The sequence below is a fragment of the Chiloscyllium punctatum genome, chromosome 45 (assembly GCF_047496795.1).
Source record: "Chiloscyllium punctatum isolate Juve2018m chromosome 45, sChiPun1.3, whole genome shotgun sequence".
In the NCBI taxonomy this organism is placed as follows: domain Eukaryota; kingdom Metazoa; phylum Chordata; class Chondrichthyes; order Orectolobiformes; family Hemiscylliidae; genus Chiloscyllium; species Chiloscyllium punctatum.
The window spans coordinates 45,889,203-45,906,893 of NC_092783.1; the positions used below are offsets into that span (position 1 = coordinate 45,889,203).

The following is a 17,691-nucleotide window of genomic DNA, read 5'->3' on the forward strand; positions in this document are numbered from 1 at the left end:
TCAAGTTTCAAATGTTTTCTTTTTACAAGGATCTGGTGAGATCCAACACGCAACAAGTCCATTACACGGACTTTCCACACAAATATGCAGAAACTCTAACTATGGTAAGTTTCCAAGCGGATGTCCTGTTTCATTGAAATTTGGATTGGGACTGCCATCTGTACAATGTTGAAGATTGGGAGTACTGTCATGTTTGGGAGCAGGGAATCTCAGAAAAGATTCCTGATTAGAAAACGGAGGCTGTTCCACGTATCTCTGGGGGTTCTCCTATAGTTCCATTGCTTAGAGATAATCAGCAAAAAATCAGAAGATTGGTAGAATTAATTGCGGAAATCAGAAAACAAAGACGTTTTAAAAGATAGAGCTAGGATACTTTAACGCTTAGGGCAATCTGTTACTAAGACCCTGAATGATCCACACTAGGAAAAGCAGGAGAGGGCGTGAGTTTGTCATAGTTTATGAGCTATTGGGACTTTTCTCAATATCTCCTTCTCCTCCAGTTGTGCGTTTAGCGTGACCTTAACCCCCTCCTTTAAGGCGCTGATCTGTAACTTAGTGGCTTGGATTTGTTTTGTAATCTTTTTTATTGGAATTAATACTCAGCAGGGACACAGAAGGAGCTGGATTCGAAGCGAGGGACCATAGCAGACAAATTGCGAGTAGCATATTTATTGTCCTGTTCCATTTTTATGCAATATCTTTAGTAAGTATCCCAACGCTTGAAATTCCAAGTTATTAAATTTCACTGTCTCCTAGAATTCAAACAGGCGAACTGACTCCTGCTCCGAACAGACGGAGATTTCTTTGCTATTCAGCAGTTGATAACAAATTTTAAAACGTCTGGTTTTAGTTTCGAGTGTTAGCTTTTCATGGTTCATATCACGTGGAATTTTGTTTTCTCTCCTGGGAATTGTTGTGTCAGTTTATATCTGCCCCATTTCTATTTCGCCAGAGGTGCCCAGTCTGACGATTGGCAGAAACGATGGGCCGTAAGGAGGAGTGTATTTGCTGGAGGAAACAGACTCTGAACATCACCGACAGTTTCCAGTTAATGGAACAACTGGGGTCGTAAGTAGCTCTGCTTTGAGACATGTTTTGGGACTGCACACTATTCTGCAATTAAAATGGAAGCACTCAGTAGGTCAAAGCTGTGGAGAGAGAAACGTTGCAGGTGGACGAACCTTCCCGAAGTAACATCAAATATAAATTCCATTGAAGGTGGACAAAAGCCGCCAAGTAGTCAGTCTGAATTCACTGAGTACAGCTCGGGTACAATGACAGGGAGAATGCAGAGAACTTCAGTTTAACTCCTGCAAGTGTTTAAAAATAGACGAAGCAGACATTCGCCATTAGAACACCCTAATTTCAGTCCCATTGTTAATAGGTTGTCCACACTGTAAGTAATCTAATCTAAGTAATAGGAGGGCCGATCTACCTTAAATTTTAATTATTATCTGTTATAAAGTAGACAATATAATGTTAATCCTTGCAATGAAAGATATATTACTTCATCAATAGTAGTTGATTTTTCTTTTTTGCTTTTAAAATGACTAGAGGACTTTTTCAACCGCTTTCCACCTTACTAATGATGAGTCAGTCCGTTTATAAGGACTTGGATTCTGTGTGCTTGATTTGTGCACAGCTCTTTCAAAATTGGGTTGCACATTTCGGCCTGCCACCATCTGGTGTGGACTGTTATGTCAGTCACATGTCCTTCTCCGTGGGCAAACGTTGCCACTTGTCAGATACAATCAGTGCCCTGAGATAGCACAATATCTGTGCAGCAACAACCCAGTGTTTAGAAAGTGAGGTGAAGTTAGTACAAAATCCCTGCTGCCAGTTTTCTTTCTTGATGAAGTTCGAAGATCTTGACCAAGTTCTGGGTCCTGATAGGAAAACAGACCCTTTTCTTTCAGCCTCCTGCTTAGTCTCAGTGCAGATCAGGGAATTCATGGCAACTGAACGTAGATCATTTTCTGATAGATGTCAGTAGCTGTTTATCTTCCTGGTTAATGTCACTGTCAATCGGGAATTAACAGCTTGCTTACATCATCCCAGACTGTTGTGAGTTGAGCAAAAATATTAACTGGAACTATAAAATAATCCGGACATGTATGTTTGTTTCTATTTCTAAAAAGAATTCTGCCAGGGCTATTAAATAGGCTGCAACCCAAACCTTATCTTCATTGACAGCTGAAAACTATTCAACCATTGTTTCTGAATTAATCTGAAATTTAAATAGGTTCAAGATTTATTCTGTCCTCTGTCCTTGAACTTGAATCCACTTCTTCTGCCTGTCAGATGTTTCCATTTAATCGTGTGACTGAAGGACTTTGTCACTTGTCTTAATCACTTACCAGTTTTATTCCCAGACAATAATTCACAAGATAAAATTAAATCGATATACAGAAAACACATTATAACATTAACGGGATGTAGGTGTTGCCCTGTCAGCATCTGTTGCCCATCCTAATGCCATATTAGACCATTTCACCTTGCTGTGGAACAGTGGCTCAGCGGTTAGTAATGCTGCCTCACAGCACCAGGGACCCAGGTTTGATTCCAGCCTCGGGTGACTGTTTGTGTGGAGTTTACACATTCTCCCTGTGCCTGTGTGGGTTTCCTCCAGGTGCTCTGGTTTCCTCCTACAATCCAAAGATGTGTAGATTAGGTGAATTGGCCATGCTAAATTGCCCATAGCGTTCAGAGATGTATAGGTGAGGTGGAGGATAATAGGGTAGAGGAGTGAGTCTGGGTGGGTTACTTTTCAGAGGGTTGGTGTGGATATGGAGGGCAGAAGGGCCTGTTTCCACTCTGTAGGGATTCTATGATTCTTGAATCACATTTCGGTCAGACCAGGTAAAGAAAACAAATTTCTTTCCCTAAAGAACATTAGTGTATTAGATGGGTTTTACAACAATTTCACAGCAATAGCTTCATTGCCATCATTATTAAGATTAATTTTCAATTTTAGGTTTTATTACTTGAATTTAAGTTCCTCCAAATGCCTTGTTGAATGATTGCCTGCTTCTGCATCCTAGCAGATCTATTTAAATCAATGTTCAATAGTGGCTAGCATACTCATTTACATTTAAGGGAAGATGGTCATGTAGTGGTAGTGTTACAGGCTAGTAATCCAGATGCTCCTGGAGTTCTAAGACCCATCTTGCAGGCTGGAGGAACTTGGAATTCAAGCACTATTTGATGAAAAAATTGTTGTAGAAACACTCATAACTTTAACTTAGTAAACAAGCCTTAGAGATTCAATTAACAAAATAAAACTGATTTTTCTTTTATGGGAACAATGTTAGAGAAAAATCACGAATGAGTTGGAAGCAGAGGCATCAAACTGTATGAACATTAGATTGAGAAAAGAATAGAACGGAAGTATTAAAAAGGGGAGATAAGGAAGATGATGGTTACTGAACGAAAGATGCAATACATTTTGTGTATTTGTTGCGTAATTTTACTGGAGAGAACAATTGATAAATGATTACATGCTTTCAGAGCATTGTTTGTAATCTTTGATGCATGAAAATTCATGAAAATAGTTCAGGAGCAACCCAGAATGAGGATGATGGCTGTTTTAAAATTTGCATAAAACTTTGTTAAGTAATGGTACTACTCTAATTGGGCTGTTCTAACTAACAGCCCACCCACCTATTAAAGTTTTCTTTCACTGACAGTGTATGGGAGGATAACACACAAAAAATAACTTTCATCAGGGAATTCAAATTTGTAAAAACATGTAACCTTCACAGGAGGGCATTTTATTTAGATATCACAAAATCTTTTTTTTTTGTAACAATAATATTGTTTGAGTAACCACAGCAATGGAAAAGAGAATGTATTAAATCTTATGTTTTTATGTTGGTTAAGTACGAGCCAGGTCAAGTTTTTTTGGAGGGATTCTCACCATGAGGCCTGGTGAGATTTCTCACTGTAATTTACCAAACACACCCCATTAACTGAAAGCAACAAATACTGGAGATCACAACGGGTCAGGCATCATCCATGGAGAGAGAGCAAGTTAATATTTTGAGCCTAGATGACTCTTCAAGACTAATCATCTAGACTCACAATATTAGCTTAGTCCCTGTCCATGGATGCTGCCTGACCAGCTGTGATCTCCAGCATTTGTTGTTTTCAGTACAGATTCCAATATCTGCAGTAATTTGTTCCTATACCCCATTAACTATCTACCCTGCCCCTGTGGGGTGTCTCACATATGACTTTATCCCTATCTTACCATATATTATTCCCAAAACAATTTGTCACTCAGTGGTCATATGCCAAAAGATTGGCATACCTTGCACCTGCACCATCTTTGAAAGGCTGTTATACACATAGACAAGCATTGACAACCCATCGTTGCCACTTACTGGTACCATAATGGCACAATAACCTCAAAGCCCTGCTGCCCATAACACATTACTGGCATTGCTGACATTCCCTTGTACATTCTCTCACTCGAGTTGCTGATTAATCACCAGGCCTTCTGTTCTGAGCTACACCTATTTATTTTCTAGTCAACGTGATCAGGCATGTTACTACACATCTCTGGAGCAAGTGGGACTTTTACCTGGGCTTCTGAGTCGAAGTGTCAGGAAAGTACCACTGCACCATTGCACCACAAAAGTTACATTGTGTCCAAGCAGCCTCTCTGAGTCAACACTACTCTTCCTTCAAAGCCCAGTGGTCACCAACATCTTGGCATTGTCCATTAGGGAACATCACAGATAGGCAAACATATGGTCAAGTCCAACTATGAGATTTTATTTGTAACCACTGAAAGAGAACACAAAAGAAATGAGTACAGGCTACAGTTCACCCCCACAATGTGATCCAAGTCATGGGTTCTTGATCTTGACAGACTTGCACCCAAATCTCATCTACTGGAATTGGTGTCAATCAGCTCTCATCTACTGGAACTAGTTATCAATCACCTCATATCTGTCTCATAGTTCACACCTAAACTGAGCTCTGCCATTCACAAGGAGACCTTCCTCTAGCTCAGTGTCCTCATCCTCCTCCTTGGAAAACTGCTCCTACTCTCCTTGCTCCTGACCATCTAACACAGTACCTTGATGCCTACTCCAATTGTGTAGAACACAATGGGCCAGACTGATGTGGCAATACTGGAGGGTGACCCCAGAATTCACCTTCAATAGCCCTATCATCTGTTCTATCATTATCCAGTTCACAGCATGTGCACCATATGGTGAAGGTGCCACACCAGCTGATTGATCAGCACATTACATCCAGAAAGGAGTGCCTGCTTTTCTCTGACTCCCTTCCCATCCCAGACACACTTCAACCATTCCACTTCCCATTGCATTCATTAATGCCTATCATCATACTTACAATGATGTTCCTGTTGTCCCATGGCATCCTTGGACATTCCACAAATGGTGGGGTGCTTTCGCTCAGCATATCCTTTTAAGTTATTGCCACTAAATTCTGTGTCTCTAAGACAACAATGTTAGTTTAACTAGCACCAGTGGTATGGTGCAATCTGCCTTTGAAGTATTTTTGGTGCATCAGCACATCCACTCTGCATGCATTGCATGTATGTGAAGAAATGTTTACAAATGAAATAGCTAGAGTTTGCAAACCTATGCTTCATGTATTTGCCATAATGGTGATTATGGCCAATAGCCCCTATCTTGTGGCCTATCATGCCCCCTATTCCTCCATTCCCAAGGCTGTTCCACATACCCTTCATACATATGACTATCATCTGGTCACAGTCCTTATTCCCACCTCCACAAATACTTCTTCCTTCTCCCCAGTCCCAGCCCTGACACCCCCATTCCTTTTGGCAATGATCCCTTCTACTGCCCAAACAGGCCCCTCCCCTTGCACCCTTCTTAACAACCAAATGACAGACAGCAAGGATTGCATTGGCTGTACACCTCTAAGTGACAGTTAATGAGCTGTCCTTAGATATGACTAGACCCCTGACACTATGTTGCAACTGTCTGACCAATGATACACAACTTCCCCTAACTGCTGCTCTGGCCCTATAAGATAGACAATTGCCTGTTCCCTGGATTACAATCACATATATTCTGTGATGATGAGCATTTCAATTTGATGACTGACTGTGGCTAAGACCCTGTCTGTGTGTGGACTGTGCCCCTGACTGACAGTACCAGGACCCCCTATATGACTACATACCCCACTTAATAGGACTGAGGACTAGCCTCCCACTGAGTTCCAACATAGACAGCTTTCTTTTAGCTGTTTTCTCCAAAACAAAATGGAAGAGCTCCACTGAGCACAGATAAGTAGAGGCAATCTGACATAGCGAATCATTTTCTTATTGTGGAATCTGCCTGATTTTCATCTCTTTGATGTAATTGAAATGAGAACAGTGCAGGATCTATAACAAGAAGTGATGTTTTCCCGTATCAATATCTTTGTAGCAGAGGCAAACATTTAGTTCATATTCCTATATCTCTAGCAAGTCAATAAATGAGTTGTAAAATTGTGCTTAGTATTGAGCAGAGTATAGAAACAATCCCATTCCTACAGTGGGACACATCATTGTTTGAAAATAGCTGTATAATACCGATATCATTAAGTAGGCTGTTACTCATACATGTAATAAATGTTTGTTTTATCCTGACAGAGGAGCCTTTTCAGAAGTGTATTTGGCAAAAGAGAGGGCTACTGACAAAATGGTAGCTTTGAAGTGTGTTCAGAAAAGTGATGTAAATGACATCTCATTAGAAAATGAAATTGCTGTTTTGAGAAGGTAAGATTGCTTGTATTTTACTGACACATTGTTTGCAATTCAATTACTAACTTGCATAACTTAAATGAATGGACTATTGCAATGTTTTTGTATTCACTTATTGTGTGGGTCTTGCTGGCTGGGCCAGCATTTTATTGCCTATCCCCAATTGCCCTGGAGATTACAGAATGATTGCAATGTTTTTCCTTATCTTTCTGGATTTTAGGATAAAACATGAAAACATTGTAGCTCTGGAAGACATCTATGAAAGTCCCACTCACTTCTACTTAGTTATGCAACTGTGAGTAGCATTCAAATTCACTTTATGAACCATGATTCATATTCCATAATTTCATGAATTATGTGGCATCAGTGATGTAGATGCAACTGAGAGATTGGTGCTATGCTGTGTTGATTTAGCATGGTAAAACATTCCAAGGCACTGCACAATAGAGCCATAGATTCATACAGCACAGAAACAGAACCTTTGGCCCAACCAGTCCATGCCCACCATCATCCCAAACTGAATTAATCCCACCTGCCTGTGCTTGGCCCATATCCTCGAAATATTTCTTATTCGTGTATTTACCCAAATACCATCTAAATATTGTGACTGTATCCACATCCTCCACTTCCTCTGGAAATTCATTCCACTCACCACAAATAGTGATGTTTTGGCCCTTATATACCACACTCGGTCATTATCATCATGCCAAAAATCTGTTTATTGCATTTAAGAAAGCATGGCAATAGCAGAATGTGGTGCACCTAGTAAAACTACAATACAGGACTAGTCGTATGCATGGCAGTAGTATGAGCTATCAAATTTGACACATAACTAAGAAAGGAGACATTAGGACAGATGACTAAAACCTTAGTTTTGGAAGCAAGATTTATGCTGTATATTTAAAAAAAAAGCCAAAGAGGCATTAAGAGGTGGAAATGTTTCCAGAGGGAATTCCAGATCTTGGATCTAGATGACTCCATGGTTGGTGATATGCACAATTGAACAGCTACAATTGGAGGAACAGATAAAACCTTTACAGAACCTTTTCCAAGGGAGCTAATAAACATGGGATAACAATCAGGTTCACGCTGCCAGTAGAGAGTCTTTGGCATATCAAAAATGTTAGCATTTGCAATACATTATGTTCCACTTTAAATCATGCATAGCACTATGCATTCCTGATAGATTAGGTATCCTATCAAAAGCACAATGTTGGAAGATTATCCTCATTGTTTCTGCCTTACCTGGCAGATAAATATTTTCCATTCTTATGGTGCCAACTTGAAACTGCAGCTTTGTAATCATGAGATTAGCCAATAAATGTTTTTCTATGGAATACTCATTGGGTAAGCCAACAGAAACTGATCAGCACAACACCGATACCAACTGGAAGCCTGTGACGTAATCAAGCTTTTGACAGTTGGGTGTGTCAGACCTAGCTCAGTATATAGCACAAGTGGCTTTGAGTCAGAAGGTCATGGGTGAAAGTCCTAGTCCAAAAAAGTAGAGCATAACACTTCTTCTGACATTCCAGTGTCATACTAAGGGAGAACAGTGCTGTCAGAATCATTATCAAATGAGCTCTTCATTTGAGCTCCTTTCAGTTCTCTCAGATGTATGTAGAAGATCCCATGCTACTCTTTTTAAGAATGGGTCAATGGGCTAAAAAATAACAGATGAGGCGTACATCTGGATAAATTGCATTTCGGTACAACAAACAGGGTTAGGACTTACACAATTAGTGGTAGGGTGATGAGTAGTTTTGTAGAACAGAGTAATCCAGGGGTTCAGGTAGATAATTATTTGAAGTTTATGTCATATATAGACAGAATGGTTAAAAAAGCATTTAACATGCTTGCGTTCTTTGCTCAGTTCTTTGAGTATAAGAATGTTGAGGTTGTATAGGACATTGGTGAGGCCTCTTCTGAAATACTGTGTCCAGTTCTGGTTGGCCAGTTATAGGAAGGATTTTATCAAGCTGGAGAGGGTTCAGAAGAAATTTACCAGGATATTGCTGGGTATGGAAGTTTTGAGTTATAAGATGAGGCTGGATAGGCTGGGACTTTTTATCACTGGTGCACAGGAGGCTGAGAAGCGACTTTATAGAAATTTAAAAGACAATGAGCAGTATAGGTAGAGTTTAATGGTATTGTCTTTTTCTTATTGTCTTTGGGGTATTTCAAGACTAGGGGCATTTGAAGGTTAGAAGAAAGAGATTGAAAAAAGACATGACAGGCAAATGTTTTACACAGAGGATGGTTTGCGTGTGGAATTAATTTTCTGAGGAAGTGGTGAATGTGGGTACAATTGCAACATTTAAAAGACATTTGGATAAGGACATGAATAGGAAGGGTTTGAAGGGATATGGGCCAAGAAAAGGCAGGTGGGACTATTTTGTGATTATGTTCATTATGGTCTGGATGGACAAAAGGGTCTGTTCCTGTGCTGTACGACTCTATGACACTAAATGCAGTGGAGTTCTCCTTGGTATTTTGACCAAACTTTATCTCTCAAACAGACTTTTTAAAGGTAAATTAGTTGATTATAATCACATTGCTGTTTGTGGGAGTTGGCTGTGTGTATTTTGACTGGGAAGTTTCATATAAAATCGCAATTGCAATGTTTAAAAAATTAATCAATGGCTGGAGAGTGATTTTGAAAGTTCTGAGCTGTGAAAGGCTATTTGCTAGGCTTCTTTTTTCTTTATATCTGCAAGGTTACTATGAATATCAATAACTATCATGGAGCCATTAATGTAGGTCCAGATAGATTTTCTATAGGGATCTTTAGGTTCCCTTGATAGAAGATTGCAGAAATTCCAGAGAAATTATATAAATGGTTGTTCTAGAGTTTTATTCAGATTATTGTTGAGAAACAGGAGAATTCCATTGAGAAATGACTGCACTTGACTTTGTGCTATTATGAAATTATCTTAATGTCATAGTTCCCAAAACAGTTTGATGTCATGGAACTTATTACTCCATGCATTATTAGAAAAGTAGTAAATGGAGCATTGATTGTAACTCACAGTAATGGGGAAAGTATGTCTCAGTAAAGAATGTTTTGCCAATACAACGTTCTTGGTGATGGATAGTTCAGCATTATCATCACCATTTTATTGTTATGTTACTGATTTCTGCAGGAATGTATACGCTGCCAACAGACAAGATTAAGCTGGTTAGAGGACTCTGTGGCATTTGTTTCTTGGGAATAAAACAATGTTTCAAGTGAAGGGGTGTAAGCATTGTGAGTGTGTATTCCTTTTTATTGATAAAGCATATAAATTTACATTTATTTCCAGTGTGTTAGGAGGAGAACTTTTTGACAGGATTCTAGAGCGTGGAGTTTACACAGAGAAAGACGCCAGTATTCTGATTCAGCAAATACTTGATGCTGTAAAATACCTTCATGACAATGGAATTGTACATCGAGACTTAAAGGTATTAAGAGCATTTTGCTGATGGCAATATTTGAAAAAGCAATCATGAGCAAATAATGTTCTAATTTTGCAGGAAATATTAATTATTATATTTAATAATGTGGTATTCAGCCATTATATGAAGGCAAAATATCACGTAGAGATCTGCGTTTTCCACCTACAATGCCTTTGCAGCCTATGAAATAAATGTAGCTTTATGCACAGAGTATTCTGGAAAAACACCCTCTAGGTGGACTCTGAATTACCTTTCTCCTGGATGAGCACATCAATGTATTTCATGTCGCTCCAGAAGATAGAGTGTTGTTTTTTATTTTTCATTCATGGGATGTGGGCATCACTGGCTAGGCCAGAATTATTAGCCGTTCTTAATTGCCCAGTTAAAAGTCAACCATATTGCTCTTGGTGTGGAGTCACATGAAGGCCAGATCAGGTAAGCATAGCAGGTTTCTTTCCCTAAAGGTTTTTATGACAATTGAAAATGCCTACATTGTCAATTTTTCATTCTAGAACTTTTTTATTGAACTTAAAATTCACCATCTGATATGATGGGATTTGCACCCATGTACCTTAGCCTGGGTTCTGAATTTCTCGCACAGTGACGTTGTCAACCAGAAAAAAGCAGTTTTGTCCCTGTCTAAACTCATATAAGGGTTTAATAATGTAGAAGTGAAAGCAGCAGTACAAGCAAGTTAGTAAATGCTTTGATTAAAGATGTTCAAAGATAATAGTCTGGAGATGGCTTATAGATGTTTGGACAGAATATGACTCAGATGTGGTTGTTTGCAAACTGCATTGCAAAGCTTAGGATAAAATAAACCCTTTTCAGAAAGAGATAATAGTTCAATTCATGATGGAATTAACTGATTGAAAGGGATTATGTTGATCTTCAACGTGAACATGAAATTAACTCAGCCATGCTGCACTAAATGCTGTCAATTAGCTTTGAGCTCATTTCACTCCACAATTCAGCCCCACAATTTTTGTAGCATGCGCATTCTGTCCCCTCATTGTATGGTGTGTCCAATTCAAACTGTTGATACATGGATTCCTTGCTTATAATGATAAAATATTTTGAAGGTCGATTTGCAAAACAAAGGAAATCTAATTGAATCATAATAATCTAGAAATACAAAAGCATAGCAATGGAAATCTGCCTGTTTTTGAATTGTTTCATGAATCTTAATTAACATCCTGAGTCAAGGCATCCTTAGTCCAATTGATCAATTTTCAATAGGTTGTTACAATTATTTGTAACCATAGAAATATTCTCAATAGATTCTGTAATGAAAATATTTTCACAAATAAGTACCTGCATGCAATGGTCTTTTTGACAGGTAAGACACCCTGTACAAGCTGGACTAAGCCAGCTTGTTACCATTGGCACTGCTTTCTTTGCACATAAGTATTGTCACTGTATGAATATAATATAGAGCAAGAAGAGAGTCCTAGTAGCCCAAGCAGAAGCTTAAAAGAGGAAACAAAATATCACCAGAGTGCAATTTTGCAAAATCATTCCTCTTTATCTCTATCATTGGCTTAAAACTGAGCAATTCTTCAATGTACTCTAGTGTTACATTTTTTAAAAATCAAATAGTCGCCTTGCACCTAGCTTGTCATGCGACAGAGTATTTTAAAGATCTGAATCATGGGAGCAAATTGGCTTGATATTAAGGTTTATAGAAGTTCTATGTGAAGTAGATCGGGATAGTTTCAAGACAAATGCAAAATACTGGAGATCCTGTAAATTTGAAATAAATTTGAAAATTGAGTCAATATTACCTTTGGAGGGAGGAAAAAAAATAATGGCTGAGTTTGCCCAACCCTTTGGCAATGGGTTCAGAGGCAGGAAGGCTGGAGGCAGTTAGGCATTTGAGAAGATGTACAGGATTTGCTGCCTGTTGGGAGACTAATTAATCCTCTTTAGTGTCCAATTGAGGGCCATTAATCTCTCAAAGACATGTTGCCCATCTCAGGTTGGGAGGCCTGGCACTGCAGAGGGAGGCTGCCCAGTGAGCATTCTCCTAAAGGATTCTGTGTGCAAAACCCTACTTTCCATTGATGGGGACTCTGGTGGTAATGGCTGACCTCATGACAATGGATTTTCAGAAAGCCACCTCTCCCCTCCCTCCATCTCAATCTGCGGACCCTTCCCCCTAACCCTACCCACCTTTTTCTGAGCATGCCCAGCTCCTGAGACCTTCTCCCGGATTTTGAAGTTCCAACAAAGGCCATCCTTAGCAATAATGCTGCTAAGGTAGCTAAACTGCCAGCCTTCGATTGAATTGACATTTCTTCAGACAGAAGCAATTGTTTAGTTGTCATCCACTGGCAAATGTGCTTCCAAAGTCCTACTGCAGACTGGAACACCTCCTGTTTCAGATGGGACCTCTGCCATCACCATAATCCTCAGACATGCATTTCAGAGGTTTGTCAGATCGTCAACCTGAAACTTTAACATTGTTGAGTTTTCTGGACAATCTCAGTCTAGATTCTTGTGGTTTTCAATCATAGTCCCCAAATACCAAATCTCAACCTAAGATGATCAGTGTGGAAATGGGATAAATGTCAGATTAATAGGAGTGTTTTTTCTGTGGTTAGTTGTTGAGATACATTTGGCATGTCAAAATAGTGGAAACTTTATAATACACCTAATTCCCGATATCTAGCCAGAGTGTGTTTGATATTGATATCCAGGGCCTGAATTGGAAAATGTTCTGTTCCTCACAGCTACAGTCCTTAGTTTTCTATTCTGAATCTTGTCAGATAGATCCATATCCTTTTCAAAGCACCCGATAATGCCTAATAAATATTGCGATGTTCAAAATGTGTCTTCACCAGTGATCTATAGTGAGGAGTGTTATAGTACTGTTACTAATGTTACAATTTCTCTCATAGCCTGAAAACCTGCTGTACTACAGCTTGGATGAAAACTCCAAGATTATGATCAGTGACTTTGGTCTTTCAAAGATGCTGGACATGGGTGTAATGTCCACAGCATGTGGTACACCCGGCTACGTGGGTAGGGTTTGCATGTTTTATGAACTCAATTAGTTCATAATTAGACATTAGAACTTTGATAGCTGTCTATAGGATATTGTGATAGTTAATGAGACAAGATTGTGTCATTCCAGACTCTCGGTGATTCACTGCACAACAACCTTTACTAAATTCAAAAACTTCAACAATTATCTTGCATTATCAGTATTTTTTTTCCTCACGAATGGAATCAACTTTAAAAAGAGAGATTACATTACTGCAATGTTTCATCTTGTCTGAAGGCTTTTCAAGTTGCTTTATAATTAATGGGTTGTTTTTGGTGTGCAGTTATTGTTATTTAGGCAACCTTTTGCATGACACAAATATAAGGCCCAAACAATATTTATTCAGCATGATGAGCCACACTTGGAGTCTAATTAGCTCAGTTGGCTAAAGCCTAGCATATGGAATAGATTAACTCCAAGAACACCTATTTGATCCCTGTTATAGCTGAAGTAGACTTGGACTTGCTTATTCTCATACCTGCAGTAAACAAAATCACAGCGTTTTGCCATGGTTTAGCAAATATTCACCAAAGACCTGCCTTTAGTGCAGAAAACTCAAAAAATGGAAGCTACATATGGATCTTATGTTGTGCACTATAGCTCTGTTTCATGCATTGAAATTGTCTCCAATGTGATTGCTGATCTCTGATTAGTCAAATTAGTACTGTCATCTAAACCAATTGACAGCTGCCTCATTTACATTTGAAATAAGTACAAGAACTGATAGTGAGCTTAACTAGGCATGATCAAGAGAAAAATTGGGGAATGTGAAACAAGGATTAAAATCCAAAAACACGGATGAATCTGAGCTGAGGAAAACCGCTCTTCCTTCCTGTATTTGCACACCACTAAAGTAAGGCAGACTGTAAAATAAGACTTATCTAAAGTTATGGTAATTTTCTTCTGGGTCTTATACCTGGAGTTTCACTATTTTAAACAGAATTGAGAAAATTTAATTGAGCATTTTTGAATGGATGACACAGCACAAAAATCTGGATCTATAATTCCAACGTTAATGTTAAGAATATCAGATTTATGTTGTAGGTTGTTTTATGCATGCTAGCATCCTGGAATCTAACTTGTACAACATAAAACTGGTTTTGGATCTAAGATAGATGAGCTTATTTATTCTTAATAAAATTGCTAGTAAATTATTACTGACCCTAAAACAGTACAGATTAGTAGGCATATATGTGTTAAGAAGGAAGTACTGCCCCATTTGGTGGTTAGAATATACCTCTCAATAAGTAAAAAAGTAACATTTTAACCTGCATTTCACTTGCAGTGTGCTCAACCTTAGAGTATTTGAAGCTAACACTAGTTAAAAAAAGTTTCAATTTCCAAACACCCATTGTGATATTCAATAAATATAATTTAGAAAATCACAAATATCTGAAATACCATTTTTAAAAATTTCCTTTTTATACTTCAATAATGTTGATAACATGTTTAACTAGAACAGATGTTGAGTATTCACAGAATTTGATGGCAGAAATGCATTCATTATCACAGGGGCAGGCCTTTAAAATGATAGCAACACATTTAGAACATAAAAGGTAACAGCGCAGTACAGGCCCTTCAGCCTTCAATGTTGCGCCAACCTGTGAAACCAATCTGAAGCCCATCTAACCTACACTATTCCATTATTATCCTTATATTTATCCAATGACCTTAAATGCCCTTAAAGTTGGCGAGTCTACTACTGTTGCAGGCAGGACGTTCCACACCCTTACTACTCTGAGTAAAGAACCTACCTCTGATGTCTGTCCTATATCTATCACCACTCAATTTAAACCTATGTTGCTTCATGCTAGCCATCACTATTCGAGGAAAAAGACTATCACTGTCCACCCTAATTAATCCTCTGATCATCTTGAATGTTTCTATTAAGTCACCTCTCAACTTTCTTCATTCTAATGAAAACAGCCTCAAGTCTCTCAGCCTTTCCTCGTAAGACCTTCCTTCCATACCAGGCAACATCCTGATAAATCTCCTCTGCACCCTTTCTCATGCTTCCACATCCTTCCTATAATGTGATGACTAGAACTGTACGCAATACCCTAAGTGGGGCCACACCAGAGTTTTGTACAGCTGCAACATAACTTCATGGCTCCAAAACTCAATCCCTCTACCAATAAAAACGAACACAACTTACGCCTTCTTAACAACCTCTCAACCTGGGTGGCAATTTTCAGGGATCTATGCACATGGACTCTGAGATCCCTCTGCTCACCCTCACTACCAAGAATCTTACCATTTGCCCAGTACTCTGTATTGCTGTTACTCCTTCCAAAGTGAATCATCTCACACTTTTCCGCATTAAACCTCATTTGCCACCTCTTAGGCCAGCTCTGCGGTTTATCCATGTCCCTCTGTAACCTGCAATATCCTTCTGCACTGTCCACAACTCCACCAACCTTAGTGTTATCCGCAAATTTACTAAACCATCATTCTACGTATTCATCTAGGTCATTTATAAAAATGGCCCCAAAACAGATCCTTGCAGTACACCATTTGTAACTGAATCCCAGGATGAACATTTCCCATCAACCATCACCCTTTGTCTTCTTTCAGCTAGCCAATTTCTGATCCAAACTGCTAAATCACCCTCAATCCCATGCCTCTGTATTTTCTGCAATAGCATACTGTGGGGAACCTTATGAAATGCTTTACTGAATTCTATATACACCACATCAACTGCTTTATTGTCATCCACCTGTTTGGTCACCTTCTCAAAGAACTCAATATGATTTGTGAGGCACTAGCTACTCTTCACAAATCTTATTGACTATTCCTAATCAAATTATTCCTTTGTAGATGATTATAAATCCTATTCAACTAATGTGCATAGCTCTCCTGGTGATATTTCACATTACATGAAAATCTGTTTATTTATGTGTTTAAGTTTTGTACGTGGGAAACTCTTCTAGTGTCATACTCACTTCTTGTAATATTTCCCCCATTGCGATTTGGTGATATCTGCCCGATGGTGATCAAACAGTGTAATGTTAGACTCATTATGCATGAAGATATGGGAGAACTACATATTTCTGTCTAATATCTGTGCAGCTGTGTCTAGTGTCTGTTTTTCAGATGTTTTGGATGTCAAATTCAAATTAGCAGTAAAATGGAAACAAGATAATTAAAAATATGTGCAATTTATTTTTTACAAGTGTAATGCCCAAAATTACTCTTTAAAACTGTATCTATCAAACATCAACAAAGCTTTGAATTGATCATTAATGTCAGAACAATTAATCAAACATTCCCATAACAAAGACTGTAGTCTGAGATACTCATTCTGTTTATTTCACTAGAAACATCTTTTCACAGAAACTAATATATTTTATCTCTCTTAAGCTCCTGAAGTTCTGGACCAAAAACCATATGACAAAGCTGTTGACTGCTGGTCTATTGGAGTAATTGCATACATTCTGTGAGTTTCTGAAGATATGTTAAGAGTTTTGACTTGATTCCATCAGAAAAATTTATTGTGCTGACATATGTGCCATTTTATCAGCTGATTTTTAAAATTGCTGAAATAAAATCAGAAATTTCTGGTAACACTCAGCAGGTATGACAGCATAGAAACATAGAAAATAGGAACAGGAGTAGGCCTTGTCCCTGCTCTGCATTTATCCTGGATGATCATAGAATTCAATCTAACTCTCGCTTTTTTTATTCATATCCTGTAATCCCAAGTGCTATATCCAACTTCTTCCTTAAATCATATAATGTTTGGCTTTGACTGCTTTCTGTCATTCCAAATTCCACAGGCACACCACTGTCTGGGTGAAGACACTTCTTTTCTTCTCTGTCCTCAATGGTTTACCCCAAATCCTTCGTCTGTGACCCATGGTTCTGGATTCCCTTGTCAATAGAAACATCCTTTCTGCATCCACCCTGTCTCGTCCTGTTGGCAATTCTTAGATTTCTGTGACTCACCTCTCAATCCTCTAAACTCCAGCAAATATTACTCTAATTGGTTCAACTTCATACATCAGTCTTATCATTCTGGGAATCAGTCTGGTAAATCTTTGCTGCACTCTCTCTATAGCAATAACATCCATCCTCAGTGAGGAGACCAAAACTGCACACAGTATTCAAGGTGAGATCTCACCAAGGTCCTGTATAATTGTAACAGTGTAAGCTGTTCCTGTGTTAAAATCCTCTTGTTATGAAAACCAAAATACCATTTGCCTTCTTGATCACCTGCTGTAGCTGTATGCTCACCATCAGCAACTGGTGTACAAGGACACTCAGGACTCATTGCACATTCCCCTCTCTCAATTTATAGCTATTGGGATAGTAATCTGCCTTCCTGTTTTTGCTACCAAAGTGGAAACCTCACATTTATCCACATTAAACTGCATCTGCCAAGTATTTGCCCACTTACTCAACTTATCAAAATTATCTGAAGTATGTCTGAATCATCCTGACAGTTCGCCCTCCCACCCATCTTTGT

General features: G+C 38.7%; 1 protein-coding gene across 1 annotated transcript in view; it reads left to right on the top strand.

Annotated features, from left to right (window-relative positions):
• Positions 1–570: 570 nt before the first annotated feature.
• The window catches only part of LOC140467344 (calcium/calmodulin-dependent protein kinase type 1B-like), a 39,365-nt gene continuing 22,244 nt past the window's right edge, over positions 571–17,691 (top strand). The window contains exons 1-7 of the mRNA XM_072563643.1: positions 571–703; positions 953–1,068; positions 6,635–6,760; positions 6,966–7,040; positions 10,048–10,186; positions 13,081–13,204; positions 16,587–16,662. Of these exons, the coding sequence (XP_072419744.1) occupies positions 983–1,068; positions 6,635–6,760; positions 6,966–7,040; positions 10,048–10,186; positions 13,081–13,204; positions 16,587–16,662 (626 nt within the window). The 5' untranslated portion in view covers positions 571–703; positions 953–982. The remainder of the gene's footprint in view (positions 704–952; positions 1,069–6,634; positions 6,761–6,965; positions 7,041–10,047; positions 10,187–13,080; positions 13,205–16,586; positions 16,663–17,691) is intronic.